This window comes from Symphalangus syndactylus, chromosome 9, assembly GCF_028878055.3.
Source record: "Symphalangus syndactylus isolate Jambi chromosome 9, NHGRI_mSymSyn1-v2.1_pri, whole genome shotgun sequence".
NCBI classification, from domain to species: domain Eukaryota; kingdom Metazoa; phylum Chordata; class Mammalia; order Primates; family Hylobatidae; genus Symphalangus; species Symphalangus syndactylus.
The window spans coordinates 35088464-35107324 of record NC_072431.2 but is presented as its reverse complement, the minus strand read 5'-3'; the positions used below and the strand labels follow the sequence as shown (position 1 = coordinate 35107324).

Here is an 18861-nt window from a genome sequence, read left to right as displayed (position 1 = left end):
CCCGTCATATTTACAGTTTAAGAGAAAAGGAAATCTACATTCCTTCTATAATTTCTTCTTATTTGGGGCAGCCTTTCTTCAAAACTACTATATTACAAAAATACCCATTTTATCATTTTTCATTTTCTAGGCAGTAACTGATAACTTGATATATGAATGATTAATTGAAAAACAACAAGAAATCATTACTATATCAAAAGTTAGAATTCTCATAGAGGAAACCCAAGATAACACATATAAGGTGTAATACATAGCTATGTTAAAAATTTGTTCACGTTACATATTATAGAAAAAAAGTTATTGTTTTTAACATTTAATATGTTGTGTGATTAAGAAAACAAAAGTTATTATTACTATATTTTTTTGAGATGGAGTCTCACCCTGTCACCCAAGCTGGAGTGCAGTGGCACGATCTCGGCTCACTGAAACCTCTGTCTACTGGGTTCAAGCGATTCTCCTGCCTCAGCCTCCTGAGTAGCTGGGATTACAGGTGCCCGACACCATGTCTGGCTAATTTTTTGTATGTTTTAGTAGAGACGGGGTTTCACCATATTGGCCAGGCTGGTCTCAAAGTCGTGACCTCAGGTGATCCACCCGCCTCGGCCTCTCAAAGTGCCGGGATTACAGGCGTGAGCCACCACGCCTGGCCAGAAGCCAAAAGTTTATGAAGCTTTGAATAACAGTTGAGAAATTGAACTTTTCAGTAAATATGACTAATTTGGTAACATTTTGCAGTCAGATTTTACTATTTATGATCATGCTTACTTGTGATTTTCTAATCCATGTATGATGCTGTATGAATTCAACTTTTCTTAAAAGCTCGATAATGCAAACCCTTAGTTAAATTTTAAAGCACTTATTGGCATATAAAAATTTGCGTGTTGACTTCTAATTATGTCAGGCATCATATGGAAAACAAATCTCTAAAAAGTATGACTGATTATAGGATGTTTCTTCCCTAAACACAAAGGTTAGGTTTCTGAAAATCTAGAAGAATTAGTAAAAGATAAAGAACATATCATTCTGAGAAAAGTAAGAACTGGGAGATTGAGGTTATAAAACAATGTAAGAAAGTCATTTTAATTAATACAAAATATGTCATATATATTATTAAATTATATTATTAAAATATAAAATAATTAGAGTACATTCAATGAAATGATAATAGTGGGTATTGTACTGTTAGTTTCTATTTGAGAGTCCTTGATCTCACTGACTGTTTTAAGATTTCTTCTCTATCTCAATCAGAAGCCTGTAAAAATATTTCTGCTTTCTTAAAATAATATGTAAACTAAAGAATTACTATGTATTTTCCATCATCCAAGTATTCAACAATTCTTTGAATTTATTATCTAAAATTATTACATTAATAATAATGCCTACTCCTCTGCCCCACTGCCATTCTGGAGATGAAGAGCAAGTTGCATATTTGAGATAGAGACAATTGTGTCTCATTTTGTTTTTTCCTATAATTGGGTCTGAGATAGATATTTTAAAATTTCATGACTTCTCTCTCCCCAAATACAAAGTTAACTTTGTATTTGTATAATGATTTTTAGAAAAATTTATCTCACATATCAGCCAACTTGACATACCCCTCATCCTCTCTTATCTTCCAATTTTACATTGTGAATAATCATCATTTCCTCTCTTTAATCTGTGTCTCTGCCCTTTTATCATCTCCCACTTCTAAATTTTGTTTTATTCTTAACAGGAATGACATTCAAATCATATTTTTTTAAAAAAAAAAAAAATCACATCTCCTTTGCAGAAAACATAAAAAACTCAATTATAAATGTTACAATGTCACAGAAATAATTTACATTTGTTGAATGATTTCTGTTCTAATATTCCTCACAGATATATTTCCACTGGCTGTGCTAATATTTCTAAAAGAATAAACCTATAGCCTGAAAGTATATGAAGCTTAACAAAATTAAAATATGATAATATACAATACTGGTGAAGGTTTTTTCACAACACACAGTAAGAATAAATCCTCTTTTAAAATGTACTCAAAAGTACCTACATCAACAATTAGGAAATCCAGCCAACACCAGGCATTGGTGAAATATGTTTTATAACCATATGCTATCCATTTTAGAAGCATTTCCAGAATGAAGACGTAAGTGAAGATCTTGTCTGCATACTCCAGGATAATCTTAATGGTCTTTTTCCTTTCAATATAAATATCTTCAAAAGCCTGTGGAAATAATATTCAAGTTTCAATCATGCACAACTTAAGCTTTATGATTCATAAAAAACCAGGAAAAATACAATTCTAAGGCTAAGACCACTGAAACATAATATTGACATGGGCCAGCTGACATTTTTTCTGGTTTACAGTTAGCACATAACAGTTAGTTCTAGCCTTCTCACCAGTGCTGCTGCTGGTCTTCAGAGGTCAAGAGAAAGTGCAAAAGAATGACTCATGATCTCTGACACCTGATCATTTCCACCTCCATCGGATTCCTCCTCTTTCTCCATTAAAATTGGATAAGTCCTAACAATTTAAGACATGATCCCATGGCCAGCCACTGTTATAAACTTTTCACATCCTACATTCCCCTTTTTCCCCACCAGTAGGATGTGGAGCCTCTCTTTCAGCTCTCAAATGCTTGTGCATCCCAGTGCCTAGCACCATGTTAATAACAGCAGCAGGAAAGGAAAGATTTGCTAAATGAATGACTGCAGTAGCTTAATAGGCCTATAGAACACAGAGGATGTTTTTTCTTTGACTATTCATCCATATATTATCCTTCAAAGCTTCAGCTCTAAAAATCACTGTTCTATTCTCTCCATGAATGGGGTACTTCCTATGCTTTCCAAGAAATTTTAGTAAGTGACACACAACAATATTATGTGACAACATTAGGTGAGTTTTATCTGATTTAGGGCTTACGCTTTACTGTTACTAATTTTGGTTATCACTCATTTACTTCTATTTTGTGTATGCTCTTCTGTCTGAGGAGCCACAACACAGTGAAAGGATAGAGTGACTTTGACTTTAGACTTCAGCCACATGTCCCTTGACAAAGAATTTGAATGGACTGAAAAATTGGGCTCATTGTTGCAGTGAGCCAAGATCACACCCCTGCACTCTAGCCTGGGCGACGGAGCGAGACTCTGTCGGAAAAAAAAAAAAAAAAGAAAGGCTCATTGAGACACTGAAAATGATTGCTGACCTCAACAGGTCTAAAGCGTTAGAACTTTCTCTTTCAGATCAAAACACTATTAACCCTGTTGGATAAAATGAAAGTCAAAGACCTGTATCCTTCGTGGTTAATATTATATTTATTACCTGTCTACAGTCATGAACTTGTGCCATTCAGATTCTTCTTATTCTACGTTCTGCTACCAATACTCTAAAATTATCCTTAGCAGTTTTGGGAAACTGTTGGTATCAATATAGAAGAAAAGAGACAAGTTGGGGCAGAAAGACTGAACGGACCTACTAAGATGCAAAAAGAAGGTCCCAGCAGTTGGCAGAGGTTCTGAAATTCAATGGAATTGAAGTGCAGAGGGAGGCTTCTAGCCCTCAGGATTTTCCTCCCTGCCACTCCGCCCCCAAGTTCTGGAGGAATCAGGCAAGCCATCTAAACCGAAACTATGGCAATGACTCAGTCCTTGAAATACAAAGACAAGGAAGGGGCTTAGTCACAAGGAAAAAGAAGCCTATTTCTAGAACTGGTGTAGAGGGTCAGAGCAGAGCCACAGGAAGTCTTGATGATGAGAACCTCTCTCTGACTGGTCCCAGAGCAGGAATTAGAATTCAGCCCACAGGGGTTCTAGCTTCCAGAACCAATTTTGTAGATGTAGGAGCAAGGAGGCAAGAATGACCTTATGTGAGCTCTATCTGATTTAGGACTTACACTTTACTGTTACTAAATTCAGTTACCACTCATTTATTTCCATTTTGTGTATACTCTTCTTTCTGAGGAGCCACAACACAGTGAAAAGATATGGTGACTTTGACTTCGGATGTCAATTCAGTGATAGCTCTTTCATTTACTAGCTTTGGGACATTAAGCAACTTTTGAAACTGTACCCAGCTTCATCATTGGTAAAATAAGCAAAATATCATAATCTCGCAGGGTTGTTTGAAAATTAAATGAGAAAATCTAAAAGAAGATTCTGAAACACAATGAATGTAAGCTAAATGAGAACTATTACTTCTTTTTAACTTTTATTTTAGGTTTGAGGGTACATGTGAAGGTTTCTTACATAGGTAAATACGTGTCATGGGGATTTGCTATACTTTTAAAAAATCTAGTTTAATTGGCAACCTCTCTAAGTACAAACACCAGCTTCTTGAAATATCTTTCCCTTTACTTCCTCATATGATTTATTTAAAATACAGTTTTGAGAATGCCCTCCCTAAACGTCTTCCTCTGTTTTAGACATTTTGAACAAGGAATTACTCCAAACTTTAATTTTTTTGTAATCTCCTCTCTGAAATTCTCAGTCACATATGTGAGTAAGCATGGGATAAACTTCCTTAGTTACTAGGAATACATTGTATGGTAGACACTATCAAGATTTCTACTTGGACGACTCCAGATAAGGAAAATAGAGCTTTTCTGATCACATTTTCTGTTTCTGAGAGTTGAGACTTGTTAGGAAAGGAAAGCCACAGTGGGTCCCTGCAGGTTGTTGGGGAGTGTGCCAAGAATGCCAGGCTCTGCCTGCTCCTTACCTAGGACACTCCTCAGGGTTGTGTTTGCAGTGAGCAACCTTGAGACATGAGGTAGGGTCTCTGGGACAAAGAGCAGGGTTGCTTATGTTGCTTGGTATAAAAGGATGTGTTCCCTAAGCTCAGTGTTCCTCAGCTGTGACATCAATCCACTATATGTGTACACACTCATTCAGGCTCATATAATGCCCCCATGAGACCTGGGTAAAGTGGGAATCAACAGAAACATGTTGAAACTCATACTACTTTCCACGCATAAGTAATAAAGTCCTTTATCTCCAACCCAAGCACCTCATATCTTCTGCCAGCATCCATGAAACAGTATCAGGTCAACCTATTAGCATATAAGTACAGTAAAATCAAAGTCCAAATTCATGAAGACTGTCTATGAGGCAAGTTAAAAGTTCTTGAGTATTCTATTTTTAGTATAATGAAACTTCTAGTGGTATATCTAGTTAGATCTGGGCTCCTAATGGCTTCTAATGGCTCATCTCTGTCAGCGTCAGCAGGAAAAAATGACAAGAAAAAGGTTCAGGCAGCTTGTAATTCTACTAGATCTCTTTCAACTCTCATGGAAGCTTCTTGTATGTGTACAAGAATGAGAAACTTGTCCTACTTTTATCCTAAAACTACCATCTGTTTTCCCTTTTTATAACACACAAGATGCTTCACCAGCTGACCTTGCTTTCTCATAGTATCTCTGGCCACCTGTACTTGTTCTGCTTCCCACCACACTTGCAGTTCAGCAGTTTTTCATTTCCTGAACATCTGATGCTGTTTTATGCCTCCTTACCATTGTACACTTGTTCCCCTCAGCCTGCCTTGCCTAACTAGAAAATTCGTATTCGTCTTTCTAGACCCTGAAAAGCACCATTTACGTTTCTGAAATTGCAAGCAGACAGTTGTTCTCCTTGCTACGGAACTTTGTCACATTTACACTTCACTTACAAACACATCCAAGCTCAACAGTTACTCATTTGTATTCTTCTTCTCCATTGCTCTTAGCTCCTTAAGAATAAACAGTACCTGGATCTCATTTATCTTTGCATTGTGAAAGTTGATCATACAAATTGGGTCATTCTTGTCCTACTCAACTAACAGTCAACTAAGAGTCAAGAAGGCAGGGGGAAAAGCTCTCAGGGTACAAAACATTACTCCAAGAATTGTAATTCTCTGCAAGACTGACTGTTGAAGCTGCTTGTTGTAACTTGAAATTAGTTTTATCTATAGCTTCTGAGGAAACCTGTTACACTCTAGGACTAATTGTGCCAACCACTGTTGCTCGCCAGTTGGAGCTTACCAGCTCCCCAGATCCTTACTAGGGCCAATGAACTTTCTCAAAGAGCAATATATAACATTTTCCCATTTTAATAAAACCTCTAACCTTCTCTCTTTGTTCTACAGAGAAAGTGCTTTCAGTTTACGCCAGAGACTCTCTCCCTGTTTTGCAAACTGATATTGCCAGTAAAATTCTCTTTTCTATTATAGCCATCCGGGTTGTCCTTTGGACAACAGCATTCGGGGCAGCAAGGATAATGCATGTAGGAGTGCTCAGTAACTATTTACTGAGCTCAAGTAAAATTTTGTCATTGGCACTAATCATAGGGAATAATTCTAGGTAAAACAACTTGCCATGATATTTTTGTCTTTTAGCTCATTTTAAAGAATATTGACTTAATCAATATATTGACTTAGGTGTCAGATCATTTACCAGGGCACCACTGCTGAGCAGGATCATGAGGACGATGAAGCTTTCAAACCAACTGTGTTCAACAATCTTGTAGCAGGTTTTCCTGATGTTCCACCAGATTTTTCCTTTCCCTGACTCTATGTTAACTTGGCAGCATGAGAACCTCTGTACACAACCTGACAAGAAAGACATGCATGTTAAATCTTGATATTCAGAATAAATAAAATTTTTAATACATTATTTAATGCAAACTGTTTTCTGTGATACTCCCTCAACCAAATAATTTCAACACCTATACTTGCGTTTCAGATAGATTTAATTTGTATGCTGCTTCCTTCATCTTCTAACTTTGCATGATGTTTTGTTAATACTTGTTAGTTAGTTTTAGCTTACAATGTATTCTTGTCTTCTGTAATCCCGAATCTCTCTTCCGTCTCCTCCACAGTCTTTAAACCACTTTCACTTGATGTGTGAATGAATGAATGAACTAAAATCTGGAGATGAAATGAATTTTAGGGTATTCTTTTCTGACAGATAAATTTTTCTAGTCTATACTTTTAGATACTCCCACTCCTCTATGATAAAAACCCTCTGAAATACACCTTTCTAAACAATATTGAGAAAATTAGTGGACTCCTGAAATTAAGTTCAAAAGAAACTCATCTTGATTAGAAGATCCAGATGAAACTGTTTCAAGTATTCTAAGTTAACAAATCTGACTTTAAAATTTCATGTATAAAATATACTGCTACAAAAAATTGAAAATTGTACTTAAAAATGGTTAGGTTTATTCATTCATTAACTCATTCTTTTGTCCATCAAACCCTTGTTATATATCTTCTATGTATTCACCTCTGTACGTGATTTCCTTTCCTCAGGGAATTTATGTTAGGTTTTGGTTAGGTAGATAAAAACAGAAATAAATGACTATAACAAGATACAGCAACTAAAGTGACAGATAGTCAGGGTTCATTTTGATAGCATGGAAGAAATCAATCTCACCTGGCTTATTTCTTGAGAAAGATCAGTAGAGGCTTCCTAGAAGAGATGGAGCCTGGGTTGAATCAAAATATCAGTAAAAAAGAGTTTGGGTGGAATTCCAGGCCAAGAGGGCAGCAAAAATTGTTATGCATAGAAATTTAAACCAGTTTAGAATTGTGATGCAAGCAGAATGTACACAAGAGGCAAGGGTGAGAGATGAGCTTAGAAAAATTGGTCAGATTATGGAAAGCATTGGCCTTTACTTTAGGGAGTTTGGCTTATATCCTATATAGGTTGAGGAGTAAGTAAAGGGTTATAGGCAGGGAACGAGATATGCAAATTGCAATGTAAATAGATGTCTCCACAGTACGTGGAGGATAAGTTGGAAGAGGTGAATAGAGAGGAGTAGGGGTAAAGAAAGTTTCATACCCAGAAAATCATTTGGATTCTGGTCCAGTATCCCTGTCTGGAGGGAAAGATTAGTTAGGAACTAAAGTTGTAACAGATTCAAGACATATTTGGCAGATAAAATCAGCAGGATTTGGTGATTGATTGGATATCGAATGTAGGAGAAAGGAAGGAGCCCAGGACTACCAGGTGGATGTTAGCAGTGAATTGAAAACCACAGGAGGAGGGGCTGACTTGGCAGGTAATGATTCTGAGATGCCTGTGAAATGTTTAAATACAGATATCCTATAGATTTTAAAAACGGGGGTGGGAACCTGAAATGAGAAAAACCTGTCTAGAAAAGAATACTTAGTAATAATTAGCATAGATGTATCTGCTGAAGTCAGAACAGTTTTTGAGGCCATACAAAAAGAGTATTTAGGGTGAGGCGGAAAAAGGGCCAACTCTGAAACATTCTGAAACAACAGTATTAAGGGAGAGAATTCAATGGTGTGCTGAAAGCAGACCACACCAATTCTCATTGTTAAACTGTCAGAAATTCCTGCTAGTCTGTTGTTAAAAGCAGCCATTATTAAATATTTGACTACATAAACTTAGAATTCTATAACTTACTTTAAGGAAAGGTAAGACATATCACTTCCTAGTTATTTTACTGTATTTTATTATTATTTATGCTCTTTGGGCAATAATTGTCTATTCTGTTTGAACGGCAGAAGTATGACATACTGTTGGGCTATTGTGCATCTCTTCTTTCTGGACGGTGGTCTATTCTCTCTGGATTATTCTCTCTGGACAGTAGTAATATGCTATACTATTGGACTACTGTGCAACTCTTCTTTCTGGATGCTGGTCTATTCTATCTGGCCTATTCTATCTGGATGGTGGCAGTATGTCACACTGTTGAGCTACTGTGAATCTCTTCTTAACTCCGCATTTAGCAACTTCACATCAGTAGTTAGAAATCAATGATGGTGGGAATCTTTACACTACAAAAATCTCCAAGCACTACAAATAGAGCTTCTTGATTTTCTAGAGTAGAATTAAGAAGGTGATGGAGGAAATGCTAATAAAACAGATAAACAGTCAAGTTGTATTGTGTTTGTAGTCATTACACTGAATAGCACAAAAATTTTAAAAAATCCTTTCATTATTGAAATTCTGTTTTTTGATTTGCAAATAATTGCTTACATCACTGATGAATGAGTAAAGTTCTGACATATAGCTTCTTCATTTCTTTTTTATTTCACTGATTAACATAAATACCAAGCAATCTTCATGTTAAAACTATAATTGCTTATTAGCTACAAAAATAGGTTGCCTATACATGCAAAAGTTTGGCAAAGTTCAAAAAAAGCATTCTTTGAGAAACAATTTGATATACAGAATGTTCAATAAAAAGTTGTAATATTTTATTATTTGTAAATTGTGTGTCATATATCCTTAATATCAGTAAAATTTATAGTAAATGATATAAGTACACATTTTTTATTTTCCTTGGAGAACCAGTTTATAAAAATATTTACCTGCACATCACTAGGACAGGTAGAGGAGAAAACTTTGAAGTAGATGAAATGAGAGATGAACAAGAAGAACCAAGAGGGTGCAGTAAAAGAGAAACCAAAGAGTAAAAAGTTTTACAAGATGTGATAAACAGAACTATGAACATAAGAGGCCCAGAAAGAGAATGATTGAAACATTGAAAAATTTTAATCATTTTAAAGTTTATTAAAGCAACTAGAATTACCCTGAAGAAAAGAGAGACTCTTTAAAAAGTAACTACGATGAATTCTTCCTCATAAAATTTTAGATGAAAAACCTCATTTTAGATGAAGGCAGGAGGTGGGAAAGAATCGGCAGCACTTTTTTGATACCTGTTTCAGAAGTTTGAATTTTAGATATTTCTAAAAGATTGATTTCCTTTTCTGTAAAACAATATAATTCATTAACAAGTATTGAGCCTTTCAAGTAACAACTTCAGATAATCATAAGTTGTATGTTCTAAAACAACAAAACTAGAATCCTCTTGACAAGATGCACCTGGTAGATAATGTTTTGTAATGGATCTTTTCATGTTTCTGAAGTCTAATTAGTGCATTGATCCAGTTGATATGAGGTTATTTTCTAGCACTTTAATTTCCAGCTCTATAGAAATACAGCAAACAAGGTGTTTCCCTCTCCCTCTATGTCTCTGGTGTTTTTGTTATCATGGATATTTTATATGTTCCTGTTCTTTCTCTCTGGAAGTTTCTAAGTTCCCAGAAGACTCAAACTGAGTATGTAATGCTTGCTCTTTGTGCTTACAGTACTCATCATAGTCCTCTACTTGGCTTAATAGGTCATTTATAGTTCATTTCTAAAAGACTTGATTCCCCAAAAAGAGTTATATAATCTTCTAAGCAGTTAGTCATAATTTGAAAGGTTGCATCTCTGTGAATTCTATCCTTTACATAAACATTGGATGAAAAAGACAAAAAAAACAAGGTGAATGGAAAATCTACACAGAGCTTCATTTATACAATGTTAATTACAGTGAACATGATCTCAGATCTGAAATTATTTATCATCCTGTACTTAAATAATTATTATCTAAATGCATTTAGTTAAGAGAGAACATTCGATAAAATGATATAAAAAGAGAGTAAAAGGGTAGGGTCAAAAATTAACTCTAAGTTAATCTTTTTCAGGGCAAATAAAAATATCAGAGAGAGTGAAAAAAATGAGGTGAATTTTTTAATATTAACTTAGTGATTTAGAATTTGTCTTAAACTTAAAAACAATGATCACATAAAAGAAAGAATTTATCTTTCTTGGGGCAAATTAATGGATAAGAAAATGATCCCTTTGGTTAAGAAGATTTTGCTCTCTGGGATTTACTTTTGTCAATCTTAAAATTGAAGGGAAACATTATTCTTATGATTGGGGAAATAAAAACACTAAAAATCCTAATTAGAAAAGTTAGTAATCTTTCAATCTGAAATGAAGTTTCATAAATATTGCCCTCAGGGTTTATCACACCTCAGAGAGTTTCTTTCTCTTATTTTGAGGCAAGAGTGATGGAGCGCCTGTCTGGTTTTTGTGCAAAGGTATATCCCAAGAGATTTCCAACCAAGCTGGTTAGCAATGTTATCACACCTGCTCTTTAAAAGGACTATTAATTAAATGTAAACATAACAGAGAATCTCTCAAACATTTTAATGGGTCCCAGTGAGTAAATGCTATTTCTTTTGGGTGGTTTCACTAATGTGCTCTCATGGTGCATTACATAAAGTCTATGCTGAGTTTCATCATGTTAAACCAAAGCTCTCAAAAAAAAAAAAAAGAAAAAGAAAAAAGAAAAAAGAAACCATTGACCACTTCAAAGACAGACTATTCATTAAAAACTATAGCAGCATGATCAATATAATTAATGTAAAAATTGATTATGAAAACAAGCTTTTTCCACCATTTCTTAACATCTAATATAACTAAAACAAATATTTGTTAACATTATCTTTGCAAAAGAAAGAAAAAATAAAAGTCACAATGGAGTTGGTTATTGTGTTACTAAAGTTAGAATTAATTATTAGTTATTTTATAGGAAGTGGGTGAATACAAAACATTTTGAAAGGAAGATGATTTGGCTCCTCCTACCAAGTGAACAGAAAAATACATTACTATTATTATCATTATTATTTTTTGAGACAGTTTCACTTTGTTGCCAGGCTGGAGTGCAGTGGCACCATCTCAGCTCACTGCAACCTCCGCCCCCTGGGTTCAAGTGATTCTCCTGCCTCAGCCTCTTGAGTAGCTGGGACTACAGGCGCTCACCACCAGGCCCAGCTAATTTTTGTATTTTTAGTAGAGACGGGGTTTCACCATGTTGGCCAGGATGGTCTCAATCTCTTGACCTTGTGAAAAAGGTTATTTTTCGCTAACTCTAATCCTGATTATGTAATTTACTAATTTGATAATCTAAAAGCAGCACAATATAAAACCACATAGACCCAAACAGTCATGTCATGTTCATAATTATATAGGTTGCCAAGTCATGTAGAACTAAGGATAGTAAAGAACAGGGCAAGATATAAGGAAGCAGTCTGAAGTCTTCAAATACAAAGTAATAGACATGGAGCTAAGGAACAACCTTGCATAAGAGGGAGAGAAAAGGTGAATAAGAGGAACCAGATGCAATCAATGAAATACATTAGTAAAGTGATAATTATGAAGCTGAAATGAATCAACAAATGTGAGACTATGAACAAAATCATTTTAACATTTGTCTTCAGTAAAAACATGCTACTAGGATTAATTGTTTTTCATACTTCCTTTAATTTATTGTTACCTTTCAGGTAACAGAGATCTCTGGAGGTGAAACATTGCTCTGAACTGGCATTGATTCTAGCTCAGCTCTTGTAGACCAATTACCAACTTGTAAGTAAACATGTTCATGATTCTTCATTCTGACAAGCCCATGCTTCTCAGTCTTCATGTGGAAACTATGCATTTCCAGTTTTTAAGCACCCCATGTTCAATACATCAACAAATCCCTTCAGCTCTAACTTCAAAATATACTCAGCATGTCACACCCTCATCACTATACAAAACTCTACCATACTAGTCTAAGCTCCCATCACCTCTCACCTGGATTTATGCAGAAACTCCAAGAAATCTCCCAGCTTCTGCCATTGCTATTCACCGTTCCACTCTTAAGATTGCACATTGTGAGATTTTAAAATCACATCCTTATAATGTTCTTCAAATGTCTTATAATCTGGCCTCTACTACATCTCTGATCTACACTTTTTAAAAATAATGTCATCTGTTTTATTTGTTTGTTTGTTGGAGACAGAGTCTTCCTCTGTCGTCCAGGCTGGAGTGCAGTGACACAATCTTGGCTCACTGCAACCTCTGCTTCCTGGATTCAAGTAATTCTCGTGCCTCAGCCTCCCAAGTAGCTGGGATTATAGGCATGTACCACCAAGATCAATTCTTTTTTTTTTTTCATTTTCAGTAAAAATGGGTTTTTTCTATGTTGGCCAGGCTGGTCTTGAACTCCTGGCCTCAAGTGATTGCCCACCTCAGCCTCCCAAAGTACTGGAATTATAGGTGTGAGCCACTTCACCCAGCCTCTGACCTTAACTTTTAATATTCTTCCCATCTCTCATTATTCTCCATCTATATTGGCCCGTTGGTTTTTCCCAAATGTTATGCATATCCTCACCTTGGGGCATGTGCCTTCATTACTCTGCCTAAAATACTTTTCCTCCATATATTTGCATGGCCCCCTTCAATTTTCTTTATGTCACAGAAGAAACGTCACCTTTATAGGCAGGCTTTCTCTGACCAATCATTCATTCACAGCATATTTACGTGCTAGTAAGTTCTTCCCCCTCACTCTTGGTATTCCTCTTTTCCATATACCTTCTCCATAGCACTTTTCACTTATCTGACCTGCTACATCTTGATATGTTTCTTCAGCAAGGGGCATTGTTTTGTTCACAGCTCCGTCTCCCTCCAGTGCCTGGAACTGGACCTGGCACACAGGTATTTAATAATTATTTGTTTACTGGAATAAAGAATGATTATGTGAATACATGGTTGAAAGGTTAAGCAAATTGGCTGCTTCACTGAATTTACTAGGCTACAGATCCAGAGACTGTATGAAGTCTCTGCTGGAGCGCATAAAAGGGATGTGACTCAGAGATAGATGCTCCCTCAGTAAATTTCCATGGTCCAAGCCCAGGTTCATTGCAAAATGTGTTTCCATAATATTTCTTCTATACTGGCCTCAATTTGGAAGAAATGAATAATCTCAGAGTATTCACAAAAGTATTTTCATTGATGTTTACAGGATTAAAAAAAACTTTGTGTTATATCTTATTATAACAGCACCTACAGTCTGAAATAGCATAGTATTAATACCTTCTGTAAGAGTTTAAGTTTTTTGAAGTCATTTTTTGGTTTGAAACTTTAAGTTGATTGATAAGCCCAACTTCTTTCTAGTTATCCTAGAATTTTAAGTCATGATCATTCATAAAATGAATAGGGAAAATCTTGGTAGCATCAGTACAAATTTTAGTCTATATACTGCTAATAAATTTCTTGAGGAGCAGGCCATACATGTTGATGAAATTCTTAAATCCCTGTAACATGGACACTTTTAAAGGAAAATCTGCATTTGCTTATAGCACTAATTTCAGCAAGCACAAAATTTATATTGACTAGATGTCGTACACCTTTGCTCCTTACATAAAATGATATTTGGTGTGTATTTAAAGGAAATCCATGCACTCATTGTAGTTTGCTGATGTCTTTATTTTCCAATCATTTTGCTTAATGCATGAGTGTTATAAGAGACTAGTTGAGAAAATCTTGGAGACTGAAAGCAAGTCAATGATTTTTCAAAAAATACTAATGCTGAGGGTAAGCCCATTACTAGTTAAGTCATTAGCATCTGTGCTATCATAGCTTCTGTATAAGATTGTTAACAGAATCCTCGAAGAACAAGAAAAGTAGAAGAAGGAAGATAGGCACTGTGCTAGTAAGTTTATAATCAGTATCTTATTTGATCCTCTTAGCATCTCTGTGATGTGGATGCTGATATCCCCATTTTACAGATGAGATATCTGAAGAACAAGATTTTAAATTGTGCACAAGTTCTCACAGGCAGATAATAAGTAGGCAAATTAGAACATATGTTTATCAGGCTCCAAAGTTTGAACTTTGTATTATTGTATTACATCGCAGCCCTACTCTGGGCTTGTATTTTTACCTAGATGATACAATACTTGTTCAGACAATACTGCATTATCCCTGGCAAATTCCAGAAGTAGTAAGAAATTCAGCATATTAGAAAGCATACAGGAGTAGAAGGAGGTACTGTTAAAAAACAAGAGACTAAGGCCAAATGTAAAGAACTTTACATGTCAAGTTAAGGACTTCAGACTTTACCCTAGAGGCCAAGGATTCTCACATTTTAGTGTGCATGCAAATCCTCTTGAGGGCTTGGGCCCTATCTTCGGAGTTCCTGATGAACTTGTGACTAGCAAGGAAAACTTTAAGGGTCTCTCAAAGTCTTTAGCTTGAGGGTAAAATAGATCATTAAGTTACTAATAAAGACTGGAGGAAGCTGTAAACCATACTAAAGTTTTGTTGTTTTTTTTTTTTTTTTTGCTTTTCAAAAAAAACTTATTAAACTTGGAATGTTTTAAAAACAACAGATGGTGATGACCAATGGGGAATTGTAAGCAGATCTGGGACTCAAGAGTGAGGTCAGGGGTAAAGACATTGATGTTAAGAGTCAATAGCACAGAAATGGCTTTTCAAGCCACAGGCATGCATGAAACACCTCAGAGCTTCAGAATAAGAAAAGATAACTGAAGATTGAACATGTGGGGAGAAATCATTATTTACAGGATGTGCAGAAAAAATACTCATTAAAGAAATAGAGAGAGGAACTCAGAACTCTAAGACAAATAGAAGACCAAAGGTAGACTACGGCCTCTGAAGCTAAGGAAAGGAATAATTTTGAGAAAGACTGTGGTTCAACAGTATCAAACGGTTTTCTGAGAGTTAGTGAGTAGATTCCATTTCTGATTAAAAGGACAAAAGTACAAACTATTTCATTAACTTATGTTCTGGTGGTTCCATTGATCTGGGAATACGAATTAAGGCTCTAAAATAAGAAGTAGTAGCATGCTTACAGTCTAACATACGGTGATAGGAAATTATTGTTAGTCAAGTGCCATAGATGGGGAAACTGAAGCTTAGAGAGCTCTAGTGACTTGCCCTTAATCATCATACAGCTATAGCTGAATCAGCATGGAATGGAGTCTTCTGACTTACCAACAACCTCTGGTAAGTATTAAGCATTAAAACAAACCCCAAAACACTAATAAAGGAATGCTAACCAAGGTCTCAATTTTTGTCTTACCATCTGTGAAACAGGCCTCTGGCTCATCGGAATTCATAGGTTCAGCCTCTGCTTCTTCTCCTTCTCCAGGCAAAGGGTTATCAACTGTGCTGCACTCTGAGGAGCTTGACCGGTTTAATCTCTAGAAAGGAATTCACCACCCCACCAGGTAGTTCATTTAGAGTTCATTCAAATCCGGTATTGAAGCTTTATTTAATAATCAGACTCATGCAAAGTATTATGAAAAAAAGATTAATAGTATGATGGCCATAAAAAATGTATAAACACATATTGAGGCCAAGTAACCTTAAATGTATCTATACTTGATCTTTCTATCTACACCATCCTGTAAAATAATAAACTGTATTATGTTTATTATACTAACAAGTATGTGGCCAAAATTAGATAAGGTAATATGTTGATGTTAACTATCACTTTTGGAAAGTATTGGCCGCATCTTATTTTTTAAATGTTTAATATAAATTTATGGACACTGACAATCATTATCTGAGGACAAACTATACCCTATTTGCAATATAATACAAGTGTCAAATTACTAATGCCTGATAACTGAAAGCTCAGATCAAATAGTTGGCAAAAAACTTATTGATAGTTAAGATTTTTAAAAAAGATGAGTGCCAGATAAAGTCCAAATGTATTTTTTATTATCTCTTGGATTTAAATATATGTAGCAGGATGATACAGATAGAAGTTCTTTGATCAAGACCACAAAATCAAATATGGTTTTGAAATCAAAATGCCAATGACCATACCAACACCACCCATTTTGTATATAACATTTTAGTATATAGTAGAAAAGATCAAACAGTATTATTTATAATGTCAAGAAAGTGGCTACTAAAGTAAGCACCACATGCAAACTCTGAAACAAAGATTGAAGAAAATTAAACATGGCAGACTTACACATGGAGTAATGAATTCATTGTCATTATGATCATATAACTGATCATAACGCAAATAGATTTTTCCCACCCAGAGTTTTATGAGTAACCATGATGTTTACACATACACACACACACACGAAGAAATCTTTACAAAAAATACATACAGCAATTGTAGCAAAACTCTGTCAAATTTCCCAAATATCGTTTTATAAAGGAGTAAAGCAGCATATCAATGGAAGAGTTAATTTTTCATTCTCATTTGCTAAATGACATGTGAATATTGAAAGCTACTAGTTACTACAACACAATTCTCTTATTAAGTTACAACTTTATCTTTTTTAGAGTAGTTCAAGCAAGTGCAAGTGCTAAAAATAATAAAATACTTATTTCAGATAAATTGATTTTCAATCTATGAATTTGTATTAATATGATAGGCCCAATCTAAAGGTTTGATTTTTAGAGATTGACTTGGAAGCTAGAAGTATTCTTGATGGGTACCACATTAAATTCTCAATGCTATTATTATCACCTAGTATACAACATCATAAAAATAGCATGGATAAAGTATTGTACATAAGGAATGATGCAAGCAGGCAATGTCTTTCTTATAACTGGAGTAAATAATTATGAACAACCTATTAAGAGAACTCCTCTAACCTATGTTGACCTAGAGGCATTACTCCCACCAGGTCCAGGAGTTTGATAACAGTATCAGTTATGAAAGTATGAGTATAAAATTTCACTCAAAAACAGGTTATTTAAACTGATTGAATTCATCTAAATTAGTTTAATATAAAATAAGAAAATAGAAATTAATTATAACTGAATATTCTATAAAACTATAGAATAGGCTTTAAAATATAAACTATAGAATGAGTTTTAAAATATATGTTTTAAAATATAGATTAATCCAGGAAACAATGTTGGATAAACTTATAATTACTAATATGTATTTTGTGCCAATTGCCACAAAATCCAAAGTACCACATTTAGAAGACTACAGTTTTAATGGCTTCAATTCTTGACCTCTCGGCTGCACGTGAATTATCACCAGAGAAGTGAAAGACAAGGCCCTATTACTCTGTGAAGTTAAGACCAGGCCCTTCATTTCTGAAAAAAGAACTATTGGCCTGGGTTTTGAGGTAAAGCAGTGGGAGGAATTGCTGATAGAAAGAATACAAAGCACCCACTTGCTATTAGACACAATATTAACAATAGGAAATAGTTATAATGGTTTTTCTCTGAGCTGGTAACAGCTTTTAAATAAAATGATTCTTATTTGCAGAATTCTGACTTAAGCTAATTCACGAAAGCATCTTCAAACATCAATAATTGGTTTTCTCACCGTTTAAGAGAGCATTAACAAAGATTTATGCCAAATTAGATTATGAGCAAGTAAAAATTCAGGTGATTTTATATAGTGTATCTTGTCATTGAAACTTTTTTTTCATATGCAGGTTTTATGTTTTATTAATGGTCAATTCAGCTTGGCACAGAATTTTACATCATAAATTAAAGTTATTCAATATTATTGTTCAATGGGACAGAAATTATCAAAATATTTAATATGAACTATTATTAATTAATTTGTATTTACAGCCAAATTATTATGGCTAATAGATTCTTAGACATTCAATGTTTTCTTGGGAATGCATTAAGTATTCAAACAGTAACTATTTCAATACTGTATATAAAATTAAATATTTATATGCGTGCTTTAGCAATATAGACAGTTCTAATCAATTCAGCCTTTGAAATCTATACTTGCTACAGTATTAGCTTCTTTAGCAGAGTTCTAAGAGAATAACTTTATATAGAAAGGCTGATATATATAATAAAGTTCTTTTTTCCTGCAGTGAAATATATTGAATTCTCACAGTAGGCATCACCATATTTAAGTACTTTGAATATATGTTTTTTACTATACAAGGAAGATCATATCAATTATTTGTATTATTTTATATGATTAATTTCTATATTATCTTCATTTCTTTAAACTCAATCATCTGTTGTTTAGTTTTCCATGTAATTTTGGAAATGAAAGAATGACTATACTATATTAGAGAAGTGAAATAAATGCTTTAGTATGAAAAAAATTTCTTTTGCTATTATAAATAGGACCTTATGTAATTTTCACATGGATTTGATTTCTAATAAAATGGAAATATCAATTTTTTTTTCATTGGCAGTCTACTTTAAAATAAATATAAATATAAGCATAGGATCAAGAAGGTAGACTCACTAGCATTAGGAATCAGAAGTGTACCATAATTAGCATTCCTCCCTTTTTATT

At 34.5% G+C, this 18861-nt stretch overlaps 1 protein-coding gene and 1 long non-coding RNA gene across 4 annotated transcripts in view; one reads left to right on the top strand and one right to left on the bottom strand.

The window, feature by feature from the left end:
• SCN9A (sodium voltage-gated channel alpha subunit 9) overlaps positions 1-18861 on the bottom strand; it is a 179577-nt gene that overhangs the window by 41209 nt on the left and 119507 nt on the right. For all 3 annotated transcript variants that reach the window (XM_055291909.1, XM_055291910.2, XM_055291911.2), the window contains 3 exons: positions 15685-15805; positions 6405-6559; positions 2030-2203 (listed from right to left, as the gene is read on the bottom strand). In XM_055291909.1, coding sequence (XP_055147884.1) covers positions 2030-2203; positions 6405-6559; positions 15685-15805 — 450 coding nt within the window. The remainder of the gene's footprint in view (positions 1-2029; positions 2204-6404; positions 6560-15684; positions 15806-18861) is intronic.
• The window catches only part of LOC134731424 (uncharacterized), a 423644-nt gene that overhangs the window by 305814 nt on the left and 98969 nt on the right, over positions 1-18861 (top strand). The window contains exons 10-12 of the long non-coding RNA XR_010113657.1: positions 12101-12182; positions 13254-13295; positions 15754-15832. This is a non-coding gene — a long non-coding RNA (uncharacterized lncRNA). The remainder of the gene's footprint in view (positions 1-12100; positions 12183-13253; positions 13296-15753; positions 15833-18861) is intronic.